Source organism: Lepisma saccharinum, chromosome 15 (assembly GCF_977018435.1).
Source record: "Lepisma saccharinum chromosome 15, izLepSacc3.1, whole genome shotgun sequence".
In the NCBI taxonomy this organism is placed as follows: domain Eukaryota; kingdom Metazoa; phylum Arthropoda; class Insecta; order Zygentoma; family Lepismatidae; genus Lepisma; species Lepisma saccharinum.
Window position 1 is genome coordinate 5,833,866 of NC_139243.1, and position 16,159 is coordinate 5,850,024.

A 16,159-nucleotide genomic window follows, 5' to 3' on the forward strand; every position below is an offset into this window, starting at 1 on the left:
AATACGAGAAAGATGTTATGGAATTGAACAGATACCACTTCTTTGATTATTAAACTCACATCCTGTCTAAGACACATATGTTAACAACTTAATCTGGTAAAACTATCAAAGCCGGGAAATGTCTGTAACTGCATTGCGAAAGATTGTTTAAAAAGGGATTTCGCCTTTTTTTTCTTAACGAAAGTAGTACCTGTAAATTTGAATAAATCAATTTTTTTGGCTATGACATTTTTACCATCCCCTAGAAACACTCAATGTCAGGAAAGAGTATAGGCGCACGATAAACGAGCACATGATACCTCAAAGCTCAAAGTTGAAAAATAGTAAACGGCATCATAACAAGCAAATCATTAATCCCCATGTGAAACATAAGATTAAGGGTGAAAATGTCATAGCCGAGAAAAGAACGAACAATAATTACTCGATATGCCGACAATAGATACTGATTTCGTAAAAAAAAAAAAGCGAAATCCCTTGTTAAACAATCTTTCGCAATGCAGAATAGGTAAGTACGAATGTCAACAATTACAGAATAAACGAGTTACAGACATTTCCCGGCTTTGATAGTTTTACCGAAAAGTTAAAATAATGTTTAAATATTTTGTTCATTGCATAGTATTTGAATCCAGTAATCAATTAATGATTTGGTGAGTGAATTTCTACGCCATCGTAAGGACAGCTGATATCGGACCAATCAGTGCGCATCTCATGCGAATAACAAACGTAAGAAACTCGTTCTAAGGATACCAGCGCATGATAGTTGGCTGTGACCGGCTAGCTCAGCGAACCTATGTTTGGGACAGGCACTTGTTTTGGTAGCGTCGATCGCTCTTTTCGTCTTGTTTACATCGTTGAAAACAAAATGTTGTAACACGTTGTTACTATCAAAGTGTTGTGTCATACATTAGAAAGGAACTGTGCATCTGTGATAACTTCATTTCTAAGTATATCTGAGAGTTAACCTTCATATAAGTAGAAAGCAAGTGCGTTGAAACTAGACCTACTTTTGTTGCCAGTTTTTAGTGAGAACTATGGAAATTAATTAGTCGACAGGCTTTTAATTTGCTTGCAAGACAGTTATTCATTACAGATGACTTCCGTCGATTCCGGTGTGGAAACAGGCAATGACAGCAATGATAGTTCAGTTACCCACGATTCTCAATCCGCCTCCCTGGATGTCAATTCTCCACCGACCAAGGGAAGTGTAAATTATTCCTCTTCAGTATCCAGTTCCATATTTTCATCTGCATTCAGTAGGCCAGTGACTTCAACAGTAACTGTCAGGGCAATGCCATCGTCATCATCAACATTTGATACAGACACTAATGTGAGAGATACTAAGAATGATGTCACTGAGGAAATGGTGAGTGTTAGAAGACATGGGGAATCGCGAAATTATTTTGTACATGGGTATCAGATTCATTCTGTTTTCCATAATACTACTACTGAACCAAAATTCAACCACTCGTTTCATAAGTGTTAGGTATAGGATGTGAAAATAATACAACAAGAATGAATAATGTATGTAAACAGTCATTGTGATTGAAACATTGCACAGCATATTTTATGTTGTTTTTTTGGTATGATTTTACAATACCGGACCCTTCTCCAATTTCGTCCATATTTCGCATACTCAATGATTTTGTGCTCCTAATCACGAATCTGCAGTTAATATTTGGCGGTCACGTTTAGAATTTCGAAGAAAAGGGGGTCCGTGATTGCAACCGACAATGCGCGATATTTACCAGAAGATTTTGTTTCTAATACTGAAAAAAAAGAAATGTAATTTCTATCCTACTTCTTATACTCACAAAATGCGTAGTCCCTATGAAGTGTCCGAGGTTAACATGTGGGGGTAACGTGTTGAAATTGTTATTTGACGTGTAGAAGTTGTAAAATAATCTTTTCAATTACCGCGATCGTTCTCTGTATACAATCGTGGAAACCATATTTGTTGCGAATCACTTCACATTCACGCAAGAATGGCGGAAGTTAGTAATCTGTGTGGTGTGAGGAAGATGGCGACTTTGAAGGTAGGAAATAAAGTTCTTTCTTTCGTAAGTTAGGACACTTGATCACGGTTTTGTAGTTATAATTTGTCGCTCAAGTGCTACAAAACTGAGATCTTTTTAGGGTGCCCCACACACTATTCATGTGTAGCTCCACAAACCATTCACGGTAAGGTTCGGTTAGGTTAAGTAAACATAATTACAACATAACTTAGTATTACTTACTTATATGAAAAAATTTGGAGATCCTTCCGGTATTGTAAATTCACTCCTTATATTACATAGTACATGTCACCCCTAGATATATACATGACACTTATTTATTATAACATATGCATCAATTTATTTACATTATAACCATAGGTAGAAAAAAATACAAAGTGTGTGGTGCCTGGTCACCACGGTGCCTGACTTCTCAAATTCAGTGCTAAAAAAATATATTTTTCTAATATTTCAAGTTTCCTTATGGAAATTTCCATTACCTTTCATTAAAATAACAAGCACACTATGTATATGTCTTAATGTTTGTGTGCTTTCTGTATCACATGTGTTATTAAATCAGAATAATAAACATACCATTATAATTTTTGTCACTGTTGCTAGCTGAATTTTAAAATCTGCGGCAATATGGTAGAGTGGGCCATATATTAGAATGTATGCTGTTCCCAGTTGTATCGCTCTGGCACAAGAATTAATTATGCTATTAATCCAATCTTATGTTAATTAATAAGTTAAATGTTTTAATATCATATTTATCTTGCTTTATCTTAGTTCGTTTCATTAATTTCTTAGACCATATTTGCCAAAGGAGAAAAGAACAAGTATATCGTGAGGAAAGGGGGCTAAAGCCTGATGTAGTTTGTGTTTTTTTTTTCCCTGATTATGACATACTTGGAAACTTTACATTACGTTACAGTACATTGTTTGTCTTGTGCACTGTTATTCATGCACCTACACACACGTCACTAGCCGCTCCTCAGCACTGTAATTGTGTCTGTTCAACATCAGCCACGGTGCAACAACAGACAAGTAACCTCAGAGAAGGGATACCAACCATGAAAATAGAATGATTCCCAAGCAACCAAATGCCGTGCAGTTTTCAACATGGTTTCCACAGGATGCATGCAAGTGAGAGTACTGGGACTTCTCGCCTGCTTTGTACAGAGTGGGTGAAAGGTCCCTATCCACTGCTACACAGGTGTATTGGGACAAAGTAATAATCACCATCACCATTAGGTCATATTCAATACATTGTCGAACTCTTCCACGGCAGCACAAGTCTCGGCTCGAGTGCTTGGCCACCCGCTACGTGTTCCATCAAGAACACTTCCCGTTACAAGCTTTGTCTGCCCACCTCAATAAAGTTTTCCGATTCGGTGACGATCTTCCAAAATGCACAACAAAGTCATTCATAATTCCATCCATTATTTACCCGCGTAGCAGTGAGTAGGGACTTTTCGCCCACTCTGTAGATCAGGGTGTATTTTATTTGTATAGTGCATTATATTTTGTTCAAGCAATGTTTACAATTAACAATAATTAGTACAGTGGTGGTATTGACTGTATTGCTAACCTTCTGTTTTTCTTTTATGCAGTCTTTGTCATTCCGGCTTCCACTTCTAAAGCCGGAGACGGGGAATGATATTGAGCCACCTGCCTGCCTAAGCTACGTGAATCTTGTGTCAACTATGGGACCTGGACAAGGATATGAAGTGAAAAGTATTTTTTTCTCTTTTCTCTTATGTCTTTTACTTTATTTTGATTTTTGTTATTTAGTGTCGCTTTTCTGCCACTTTTGGCTAATGGCGATGATGTGAATGACTGACATGATGAAACTGATAAAGGGACACTCACAAAAAACAGCGAGGAGTCCAGGAGTTGTAGTGTGCTGTGCTAACCACTCCACCAGGGAGGTCGGCTGTCTCTTATGTCTATCTATAGAGTATCTCAACCTTAATAGTCAGTATGGAAGTAAATGGAGTACAAATGTAATGTAAAAGTCATAAATTTCAAACAGTGAAATCGTTATCCTGTAGAGTTTTTTTATGCTCTATTTAATGACGGCATTATATAACCTGTCATAAATTCACGTGATCTGAAATTTCCATAATTATGCAATTTTGCAAAACGTTTAATTTTTTCTAGTAAATACTTCAAAAGCCATAAATATGAAACCGCTTGAGCAACTTCACCAGTTTATTTTTCTATGGGATCTATGGTGTTTGTAGATATGATATTCTTCGCCAGAGTAAATTAATTTGCGTATGAGGAGAGTTATATATATACACAGGGTGTCATTTTAATGGTGCCCACGGACCACGGAAACGTACAGAGGGCATCAAAACAAACAACTTTTCTCAGTAACATTTTTCTCGTTGGTGCGTAGTTTCGGCGCTACAGACGCCCAAAAAAGCCAATTTTGCCGCCTGAATGCTGGCAACCACACACAACATTTGATTGCATTTGTGACGTCATATCCCGTCGTGAAGCAATGCGTTCCAGGGTTGCCAGGAACGCACATGTTCTGTGAAAAATGATATAGCTACAATCGGCCACATTATGTACCGTAAAACGAAACGAGAAAACACGTTCTGTAACGTAACAGGAAGTAAACAAACTATACGAAAAATGATAGAAATAAAATAGAACTCAAGTGGAAGTGGTCATATCGAATTTTGCCTCAGTTTACATGTCAAATATTTGCAAATCTAGTTACCAAGTTGGCATCTACAATTTAGTGTATCCACTTCGTCCTTCTGATACTAGTTGTCTGTAACACACTGAACAGATGACAAAATAGAAATGAAAGAACTCAAAATTCCAAATTTAAGCAACACATAGGCTAATATAATGTATATTCAGGGCATTATGAGGCAAGTGGCAAAAATCGTTGAAAATACAGGGATATATGTAGTAGTAATACAAGCTCTCCGACGACTGTGTTTATCCATGCATCAGATACACATGTAGTAGTTGCAGCTGTGAACAGGACATTCGTTACTGATTCATCATAAAATTGTTACTGTGGTTGTACGTGTTTTAGCCGTAATGTAACAACATGAACCTCGGATACTTCCCTTATCAGTACAAAAGTACCGCATGGTATCTGGACACAAACCTATAGATATTAACCTTGCACAGAGATTTGCAAATATTTGACATGTAGTTGGGCGTAAACAGCCACATGTAAGCTGGTAAGCTGTAAGTCCAATAACATTTATTGTTGTTGATATTTGACATGTAGGCTGAGACAAAATCCGATACTGACACTTCATTTTCAATAGGTTTTGTAGCATTTCTCATATCGTTGGTTCACTTTCCCCTTCTCCTGAGATGATTGCTGATCTTCTGGCTGGTAGGCTATGATAGTCGGTCTACTGGACGCGTTTCTCGCTTTGTTTTACAGCTAATAATGTGGTTGGTAGTTTGTAATTTTTAACAAAATTTACGTGTTCCTTGCAACCCTGCCATGTGCTGTTTCACCGCAGGAAATAACGTCACAGATACGATCAAATGTTGTGTTGGGTTGCCATCATCCTGGCGGCAAAATGGTCGTTTTTGAACAGCTGTAGCGTTGAATCGACGCACCAACGAGAAAGATGTTACTGAGAAAAGTTGTTTGTTTTGATGTCCTCTATATGAATCTGTGGTCCGTGGCCGCCATTAAAATGACACCCTGTATATATATATACATTGGATATTTTGTTTAAATCATCAGACCATAACACGAAAAAGTTGGTTAGGGAGAAACTTATACACGTGCAGACCAAGCAAGAAAAGTGTTGACAATTGTTTGAAGTTATTTTTAGAATGCATTGTTTCTGCACAGCACCATTATTTATTCCGCAATAGTAGTTTGTTTATGTGGGCTGTCTCGCGTATCAAATTCATTGCGCACCACCAAGGTTACAATTCAGTTGCAGGCATGTGCCCCAGTTCGTAGGAAGTGCAGTGTGCTTTATTTTCCGGAAAAAAATATATCTTAATGTTTGTTTTTGTATTTATTTCATTCTGTTTATGTAAAAGATACAACATTCAACGAAAGAAGTAACGATTGTTGTGTGTATTACACATATAATGCAAATGTAAAATAGTAAATAGTTACATCGAAATATAAAGATTTACATGCAAATCTTGAGGTAACTATTTTTTTCTTTCAAAATGCATCAAATACGTAGATTTTGAAGATTTCCTATACTATATTAAGGAAGTAAATTTGTCACAATCATTAGCGATTAACAGCGACTTGATGCTCCTCCATCTGTTGATCTGGCAACGCCGTGCTCCATTTAACCCATACTGACTTTTAAGGTTGAGATGCTCTATACACCTTCTAGACTTGCTTTGCAACATCAACGAATTAACTTTAGGTAGTAGAAATCGGGAACAACTTTTCTTGTTAACGTTTTGCTCGCTGAGGTCTCTTTTTGATACCATGAGAAATTAGACTCCGAAACCTTTTTTACTCTGTACATCAGTCATGCAATGCAGAATCATGGTTGCCACTGTCATTTATTTTTCCATCGCACAACATATTAAAATCAATGCTATGAAAACATTATCATGCCAGGAAGTTGATGTCGCATGGTGTAACCTGTATCTCTTAAATAATACACAGATGCAAGTATAACCTATGCATGTGTCGAATATGTATCGGAGAAGGATTTTATGTGTTTTGTCCCAAGTTACTGATGCTTGAGTATGTATGGTTCCACAGTTTTCAAAATTTCAAACACACAACATACACTAAGATGCTGTGGTTGTTTGATTTGGTGTTTTATGTTCACTTTATGCACAGCAAGGCTAATCGGGACTGGACCTACAGTTTATAGTGGGATCCGAACCATTATGTGCCTCCTCCGGGTATCGAACCTGGGACCCCTTGATTAAAAGGGGTGCCATCAAGGAGGCTACCCCAAGGCACTGTGCTTTGGACTCCGACTGGTTGGAGATCTCCACACCTCTAGGTAGAATTGGGGGGGGAGATAGGCCAAGACCCTTCGAGGGCTGTAGAGCCACGGGTTATGGTTTTTACATACACAAGCGTAAACACTGTGACTAACTTTTAGAGCTTTTTCTTGAATGAGGTGTGAAAAAGTTAGTAGCTAGTACTTATATTTGCTATTGGTTGGTTTAAAATTCACTAACAGTATTGCTTTTCGTAATCAATTACACTGTAGTTAATTCTCTCTTTTCATCCATCAGGTTCATCTCTTCCTTTTGGTATATTCACAAAATATGAATCTGCTGAGTGCAAGTCCAGGATGTACAGGTACCGATTGCACAAATCGGCACGGGACACGATGGCTCAGCTGAAAGGGCCTCTAGGTAATTATCAGTTAATTGAAATTATATTTTGTAAGGTGGTGGAAAAGTTGCCATTCATGTGGTGATAACTGGATCTTGAATTAATGGACACTAAATGCTGCCCAAATGGGCAGGCAAAAGGGCAATAAAAGTGTGGAAAATAGGCTCTGAAAATTTTAAATAGGAATTCTTTTTCATTATTGTGAATAGTGGAAGATCACAGAATCAAATTCTCATCCAAACAGTTGATTGAGTTGGTTTATTTTACTTTGCTTTTCTACCACTTTTGGCCATGTCAGGATTCGAACCCCTGACATTGTAATGCACTGTGATAATCACTCCACCTCAGAACTCAGATGCATCAAAAATGTAATACTTTCATAACATAAATTACTGTAATTTCATGTTTTTATTTAACGGGAACGGTAGTATATATTTATCCATTTTCAATTTTTTTTTTTTACAATTATCTGTTGTAACTTCAAATCAGAAAATGTTACTCTGCATTTATGATAACAGGCATTCACAAAGGAACAGTCATGCCCAGGTCAGGATTCGAACCTGACATCTTCAGTATTGAGATTGTGCGTTGAACATTCAATGTAGTTTGTCACAGGGACAGTTGGCTATATGTTTACATATTAGAAAGTTTCTAAAACTGTTTCAATTCTGAAAACGTATTCTACTCTCCAAATTTGCACAGGATGTGCCGTAATCAGGAATAGAAAATGTACAAGGATCATTAAAAAAATTATTACTCAACAATGTGTCCACTGTTCACTGGATTCAGGTAATGACTTTATTCCCCCCTCTACATGTGGCATGTCGTATTCCACAGATTGTCTTGTGGTGGCAGCACTGTGCTGGCTGTATCCGTATTGAGTAGTGCGCTCTAAAACATTCTCACGAAAAGAACAAATTGCGTTCATCATAATACAAGCTTGACACGCACCTACACTGGTCCTCTAGGGCTTAGGTCTGATTACTAAGTTACCCTGGATCGGACTTATCAGTTGGCTTAATTGGGTAACTAAAGTGCAGCCCTGACTTGGTCACTGGTGTCGGATTTTATACCTTTCTTAAGTTTTTTAGTAGTGAAAAGGTATGGAACTTCCTTCCAATAAAGATTGGTTTATTATCAATAATGTACAATGATACTTAATCCCTGGCAATCTTAGATTTAGGTTAACTGACTCAGATTTCATGATGGTTGCAGTAAACGCGGTTTAAAATTACTTCCATGAAATTTAGAAAATTTCGCACTTCCGCATTGCACAATTTAATGGTTAAATCCTATTAATTTCGAAGATCCACTGTGTTCATTCAGAAAAGGGTACGGCGTTTGAAGCGGAGATGGTACCGCGTCACTGCATTGTTTACAGAAGAGCCTTCACACACAGCTTCACATAAGATGACCTGCATGATGAAATAGCATGCGTAACTGAAATAGGCCTAAACAACGGTTACACCGAGCGCCAACTGTCCATGTGGTGCGCAAAACAGAAGCCCAGCTCAGACACCCAAGAAACAGAGATAACCCGTACCAAAATCCTAAACCCAAATGGATCGCCTTTCCATACCACCCCACCACAACTGGCAAATTTGCCAAGGCCCTCAAAGCATTCAACATTCGAGTGGCACACAAACCCATATCCCAAATTGGAAGGGCACTACCCAACTTCAAGAGATACTACCTACCCAAACTTGCATCCCCTGGTGTCTACAAGACCACATGCCAATGCCACAACACCTACATTGGCAGAACCATCCGCACTGTCCAAGAACGGATCAACGAACACGTAAAAGATGCTAAAAACGACACACCACTCCACTAACCACACCATCTCCTCCATATCCATACTTCACCCAAATGGCTCTGTCACAGATAACACCATCAAAGAAACCCATGCTATCATCCAACAGAAACCAGCACTGAACCTGTACAATGGACAGGGACACCCAACTTGACACCCTGTCCTCAGAAAGATCCCCGACCTGAAAAAGAAAAGATGCAGTGCACATACTTGACCCCCTCCAGCCATGCGGGGAACAGGATCGGCACATTGCCGAACAGCACGGCCCAGCACCCCAACCCCCAACTACCAACGCCACCTGACAACAGGAAGCAGATGACACAAACCAAGATGCGCACGCCAGCGCCTCCTAACAGGAGAAATCGCAACTACTGCCACCTGGGAACAAACAATGCAGTGACGCGGTACCATCTTCGCTTCAAACGTCGTACCCTTTTGTGAATGAAGACAGTGGATCTTTGAAATTAATAGGATTTAACCATTAAATTGTGCAATGCGGAAGTGCGAAATTTTCTAAATTTCACGTAAGTGACTCAGATTTGTTGACAATTCTGAGAAGGGTAACCCTTCCAAGATTTTTCAGAATTACTTTGGTATCGCAAGCAACTAGAGCCAAAGCAGCAGGTTATGAGAAACTAGCCCAAGCAAATTGCAACATCCGGAAACCAGGTAGTTCTCCCTACAAGGTAAACTTATGATACCAGCAATAGGGTAAGAAAGCCCCAATATACAGAAAACCAGCTTCCTTTTATACTACAGTTATTTACAAAAAAACAAGGAACTTGGTGGATATTTACAGGTTTCTATGGATTTACATAATTATGACATTTAAAATAGACTTTTACAATATTTACATAAAATAGTTAAAGTTGTAAATAACATACCTTTATAATACACTGCCCCACAAAACTTAAGGAACACCAAGGGAAGAGAAGGAAACAAACACAAAAACAGGGTTCACTTTGTGTACCTTATTGGTGTTCATAAGCCCTGATCAAGAGCATCCCAAACATGCTCGATAGGATTGAGGTCCGGTGAGCATTCAGGCCACTCAATACGGGTGACGTCTTTTGTTTCCAGGAATTCCGACAGAATATGTGTGCGGTGCAGGCGAGCATTGTCATCCACAAACAGCAACTCCGAACCAAGTGCTCCACGTAAATTGCGAACATATGAACGCAAAATGTTGTTTTTCTCAATTTCGGATGGGGCTGCAGCCTCATAAACCCCTCTCTACATACGCCAGTATAGCGTGCCAAAACTTAAATAAACTTGGGACGATTATGTGCAAAAGGATACTTTATTATAATGTTATTCTAAAGATTTAAAATATTCTCTAATACTCTGCTGCTATCACAATCCCTTGGTGTTCCTTAAGTTTTGTGGAACAGTGTACATTTTCCAAATTCCAAAAACGTTTACATAATGGTTAATTTTGTTGTTTTTAATAAAATCAGATTAATTCTCGAATATTCTTAATCTTGTGCAAGTCACAGATAATGTAAGCTCGCTCAGATGTTGAACTTCCTAAGTTCAAATGGAGGCATGAACAAATTCGACTGGGGCAACACCAGCTGCCTGTGAAAGAAATGCTGTTAAGTGTCATAGAGAACTTGTGCAAGCTTGTGGTGTTGCGGCAGTTCAATATCCAACAGAACATAAGATGGCGGACGGGATCGGCTGTGTCTATTATCGTGCTGAACTTCACCTCCACATTTCTCTGGTACAAATTGACTTTTCAATCAGTGCTATGTGTTAAAATACAACCAGAGTCCCTCAGACTCATGTGAGCTACAAACTCTGTCTAACTGAAAGCCGAGGGCCATAAAAAGAAGCTTTTTTACCAGTTACAAGATATCGGATTGCCCGAATAACACAGTCCTCAAACGGTGACCACGATCCTCCGACTCAGTGTTGCTACCTACGGACGAGCATGGCCTCCAAAAAGAAAAACAGCAGCAGCCTGGACAAGAGATGCAGTTTTCTGGAGGCAACTCTCAGCAAATTGGACTCCAAAGTGTCGGAGGCTTTGAAGTCCCTGCCACAGTGTCAGCCCACGGTAACAACGGCCGCCGCAGAGACAGTTTCAAACAGCACCATCTTCGAATGCCTCCAAGAAGAAATCAAGGATCTTAAGAACCAGATATTGGAGCTTCGATCAGATATGGATAGTTTGCACAGCAGAATGCTATCACAGGAGGAAGCTACAGACGCTGCTGAGCAGTATAGCAGGAGAAACTGCCTTCTCCTCCATGGAATCTCGGAAACGCCAGACGAGGACACGATGAGGGTTGTCACGGACACTTTTTCATCGAAACTCGGCATCAGTCTTAACGCCTTCGATGTGGATCGCCTGCACAGGTTGGGCCCCAAACGTACTCGGATGTCGGCCGAAGTTGTGCAGCAGGGACACCGCCCCATCATCGTTAAGTTCCTGAGGTACCAAACTCGGGAACACGTGTATAAAAACAAAAAGAAACTAAAAGGAACCGGCCTTTTGATAACTGAGTCCCTGACGGCGACGAGACAACATCTTCTCCGCCACGCCAAGGAGACGTTCGGGGTGAGGAACTGCTGGACCACCGATGGCCGGATCATCATCCAGGGCAGCAACGGCAGAAAAACTATCAACACGGCTCGCGAGTTTGAAACTCTTCTGTAACGCTAAAGTGAAGAAGAAGCCAAGTGCAATGATGAACTGCATAATCGCCACCAAGCCAGATACTTATCTATGTTCGCGTGTTTTTGCTTACTTTTATATTTTAGTTTGTGTCTTCGTATCTAAGTGTATGTGTTTATGTATGTGTATGTGTTTTCGTAGAAGTTTATGTGTTTGTGTCGAGTCTGTGTGTGTCCCTCCAAAAATGTATAGCATATACATATATATTAAATCTGTGCAAATGTTAGTCAACAACATGAGTGTGTTCTCCAGTGGACGTCTACTTCTATCCATGCCGCAAGAGAATCCTGGTTTCAGTACTGGTAAGTCCAACAATATATACATATATATCTCCTTTCTCTTCTCTCTCCCTCCCTCTCTCCCAGGCCAGACGCGCCGTGTTTGGGTAACAAATTAGAAGATATGGCAACACTAAGTCCAACCACAGTCTATTTTCGGCAGCTATGCCAAATGGAAGGCGAGTCCAGCGCTCAACCCCCTGTCTCCCCTCCCTCACTTTCTCCTTGCCCTTCTCACCCTGCTGTAACGGTACTGAAGGAGGAGCTAGTCAAACACCCAAGGGCATTCCATGCAGCGCACGTCAACTCGCAGAGTCTTTTATCCCACTACGACGAATTCCGGACGATATTTGCGCCTCTGTCCTTCGATGCCATTCTTGTTTCTGAGAGCTGGCTTGTTCCAGCGATCCCAGATCACCTGGTCGAAATGCAGGGATACAGGTTTTATCGTTGCGACAGGATAAACAAAAGGGGAGGGGGCTGTGCAATATATTTAAAAGAAAACATTCCCGTAAAAATCCTCTCTTGTTCTCAAGGAGAATACTCGGGTAGTTCGGAATATTTGATACTTGAGCTAAATATAAACAACCAGAAAATCCTCCTCAGCGGAGTGTATCGACCCCCAAAAACAGTTTTTGAAAATTTTGAAAAGGAAATATCCAAATTTTTACCATTATACGAACATTGTGTTATATTAGGCGACCTAAACTTCGACCTCCTGAGCTCCAAACCAGAAGTACGGAATTACAAAGACACCATATCGTCTCTCAACCTGTCAGCCTGCCCGTTAAAAGCTACACATCGTTCTCAACAAAGCGAAACTCTTATTGACCACATATTAACTACTAACCCACAAAAAATTCTAAATTTAGGACAATTCCCAGTCCCAGGCATATCGAAGCACGATCTTATTTTTATATCATATTCTCTTAAAACATATAAATACAAACCAAAAGTAATCTCCCTCAGAGATTTTAAACGACTTGACATTCAAGCCCTGAATATCGAAGCAGAAAATATGCCATGGCACCTGGTCGCTTCTTTTCAAATGGTGGATGAGAAAGTGAACTTCCTGAACTACCTCATCCTACAGATTTACGACAAGCACGTGCCCGTGAAAAGAAAGAGAGTTGCGAGACCTCCCAGCCCGTGGATTACCCCCGAGATCCTGCAGCTGATGTCCCGCAGGGATGCAGCATACAGGCAATATAAGTCCGCACTCAAATCGAACCTGCAGTCAGTGCGTGATTATTTCGAAGAATACCGCATTCTTCGGAATCGGTGCACGCAGGAAATACGAAAGAGAAAGTTTTCCTTTGCCGGACAACTCTTAAACTATAGATCGCAACCGAAATCGCTGTGGAACAAATTTAAAATGTTCGGCGTTGGGAAAAGACGTGATAGAAATGAAATAATTGGCATTTCCACTGAAGAACTAAATGGTCATTTTCAGAACTCATCAGACATAAATCCTAAAATTAAGAAACGTACGATCGACTCCATAAGTGTTCACAAAAGCAAAAACAAAAATTGTTTTGATTTCTCTTTTATAACTCATGCTAAGGTCCAAACTGCAATTAATAAAATCAAATCTAATGCAACCGGAGCAGATGAAATTTCTATAAACATGTTAAAATGTATCGCTTCCCACATCTCGTTTGCAATTGCAGACGTTTTCAACACATCCCTGTATACTGGCATGTTCCCAAATATTTGGAAACTCGCTCACATACGCCCCCTGGCTAAAATCACCAACCCAGTAAGCGCTCAAGATTTTCGACCGATCAGTATTCTCCCCACTTTGTCAAAAGTATTTGAACACATCGTGCACGAGCAAATTTTTAATTATGTAAAATCGAAAAATATGTTAAACCCCTTCCAGTCCGGTTTTCGCCCACAACACAGCACCAGCACAGCGCTCATTAAAGTGGTGGATGACGTAAGGTCAGCAATGGATAAGAGATATCTGACAATGTTGGTTCTCCTCGATTACAGCAAAGCCTTCCAAACCGTCGACCACGATATCCTGCTGGCAAAATTGTCATCTTATTTCAACTTCTCCCAACCCGCTGTTGACTGGACTCGATCATTCTTAGCAGCCAGACAGCAATGCACATTAGTTTCTGAAAATAAGTCGTCATGGCTGCCGATAAATTGCGGTGTACCCCAAGGAAGCGTTTTGTCTCCGCTACTGTTCTCCATGTACATAAATGATATATCGGAAACATTTCAATCAACGAATTACCATCTGTACGCTGATGACGTCCAATGTTACTTATCGTTCCCTAAAACAAACATCAATATGGCCATCAAAGCCCTAAACGCTGATATTATGAACGTCTGCAAGTGGTCTCAGGCAAACGGTCTACGAGTAAATGCTGAGAAAACTAAATGTATTTTAATTGGCTCAAGGCACCTCATATCCACAACAGCGAAGTCCTCCATCCCGGACATTCTTGTAGACGGAAAACCCATATCACTATCACTTTCGGTCAAAGACCTAGGAATTGTTGTGGACGAAAACCTCACCTGGAGTGACCATGTGAAGGCCATATGCAAGAAATCTTATGCAGCATTACACTCACTGTACCGCCTAAAAAACATCTTACCACAAGAGGTAAAGAAAACACTTGTGGAATCTCTAGTTTTGTCGCAAATAGACTACTGCGACTTGACGTATGTTGACCTCAACGGTGAACTAGCAAGACGTCTACAGCGAATACAAAATGCATGTGTACGTTTTATTTATAACACCAAACATTTTGACCACCTTACCCCAGCTTTCAAAGACCTAGGCTGGTTCGACCTTTCAACATGCCGTCGCTTCCACGCTCTTACAGCACTCTACAAAATAGTGCATTCAAGAGAACCCCCTTACCTATTTTCAAGATTTCAACCCCTAAGCGCAGCACACACCTTTGCTACCCGTTCACGAAACAACTCCCTGCTCACCATCCCCTCCCACAAGACAGCATTTTACGGAAATTCCTTCACTGTCACTGCCACCAGAACGTGGAACGACCTCCCCAATGACATAAGAAACTCTTCTTCTCTCGGCAATTTCAAATCAAAATTAAGAAAGCATCTTCTGGAGGCAACTTACCAGTACTGAAAACAAGGAAAGAAAATAGAATGAAACCTTTCTTTATCTAAATTTGTAGGACAAACACCGACCGACTTTTCTGTATTTTAAGTATTTTTGTTATGTGTGTGTTCATGCTGTACGTGCATTTTTCTACGTTTCTTACAGCATATATCTGTATTTTTGTGTTTTGACTTTTTGTGTTTTTTCTTTTTTGTGTTTTTTCTTCTTTCTTTTTCGTTTTTTCTCTTTTTGTGTTTTTTTATTTTCTTTGGTATTTTGATCTTTTATATTTCGCAAACTTTTAGATATTTCAACTAAATTTGTAAAATGTGAAGTAGATGGTTAAGTGTAAGAAAAGGCTTGTGCCTTAACTTTTGCCATCCAAAAGAAGAAGTAAATAAATAAATAAATAAACAGTGGTTAAGTTGTTCGCCAATACCGCGAAAGTTCCAACAAGCAAGCAGCAACAGTCGAGTGATGCTTCTTGTTGCCTACGGCTACGAAGTTGTTTTCCTTTGTCGCACCGAAGGGAGTTACCATGAACAGTAAGTATTACAGTAACTTTCTGGAGAATCACCTTCGTCCAGTAATTCAGAAAATCTACCAACGCTTCTGGCAAGACATCTGATGGTGCTGCACCAAAACTCAAGCTGTCATGTTGCAAATTCAGTGGGGCAGCTGCTTGAGTGGTGGGATTGGGGAGTGCTAAAGCACTATAGTCTGGACGTGAGTTAGTGTGAGTATGACTTGTTTCGGAAGCTAAAAGATCCTTGAGGACATCCCTTCAGGCTTTAAGGCGGTCCCTTAGTGATATACTGAATAACTTTTCCGCCAACTGCATGAGAGTATTGCCGGAAATTTGGCAACGTGCAGTTCTCAGCCTGAGAGTATTACAAAGGAATACAGTAACCTTGCCTTCCACGATTATATAAGTAGATAGTAGCATGTAGTCACTTTGTTTTGAAACGATCCTCGTATATTACACA

At 39.9% G+C, this 16,159-nt stretch overlaps 1 protein-coding gene across 1 annotated transcript in view; it reads left to right on the forward strand.

Moving 5' to 3' along the window:
- The first annotated feature begins 749 nt into the window (after nt 1–749).
- Nucleotides 750–16,159, forward strand: part of LOC145999378 (ankyrin repeat domain-containing protein 54) — a 33,969-nt gene continuing 18,559 nt past the window's right edge. The window contains exons 1-3 of the mRNA XM_083136323.1: nt 750–1,363; nt 3,605–3,728; nt 7,215–7,337. Of these exons, the coding sequence (XP_082992449.1) occupies nt 1,091–1,363; nt 3,605–3,728; nt 7,215–7,337 (520 nt within the window). The 5' untranslated portion in view covers nt 750–1,090. The remainder of the gene's footprint in view (nt 1,364–3,604; nt 3,729–7,214; nt 7,338–16,159) is intronic.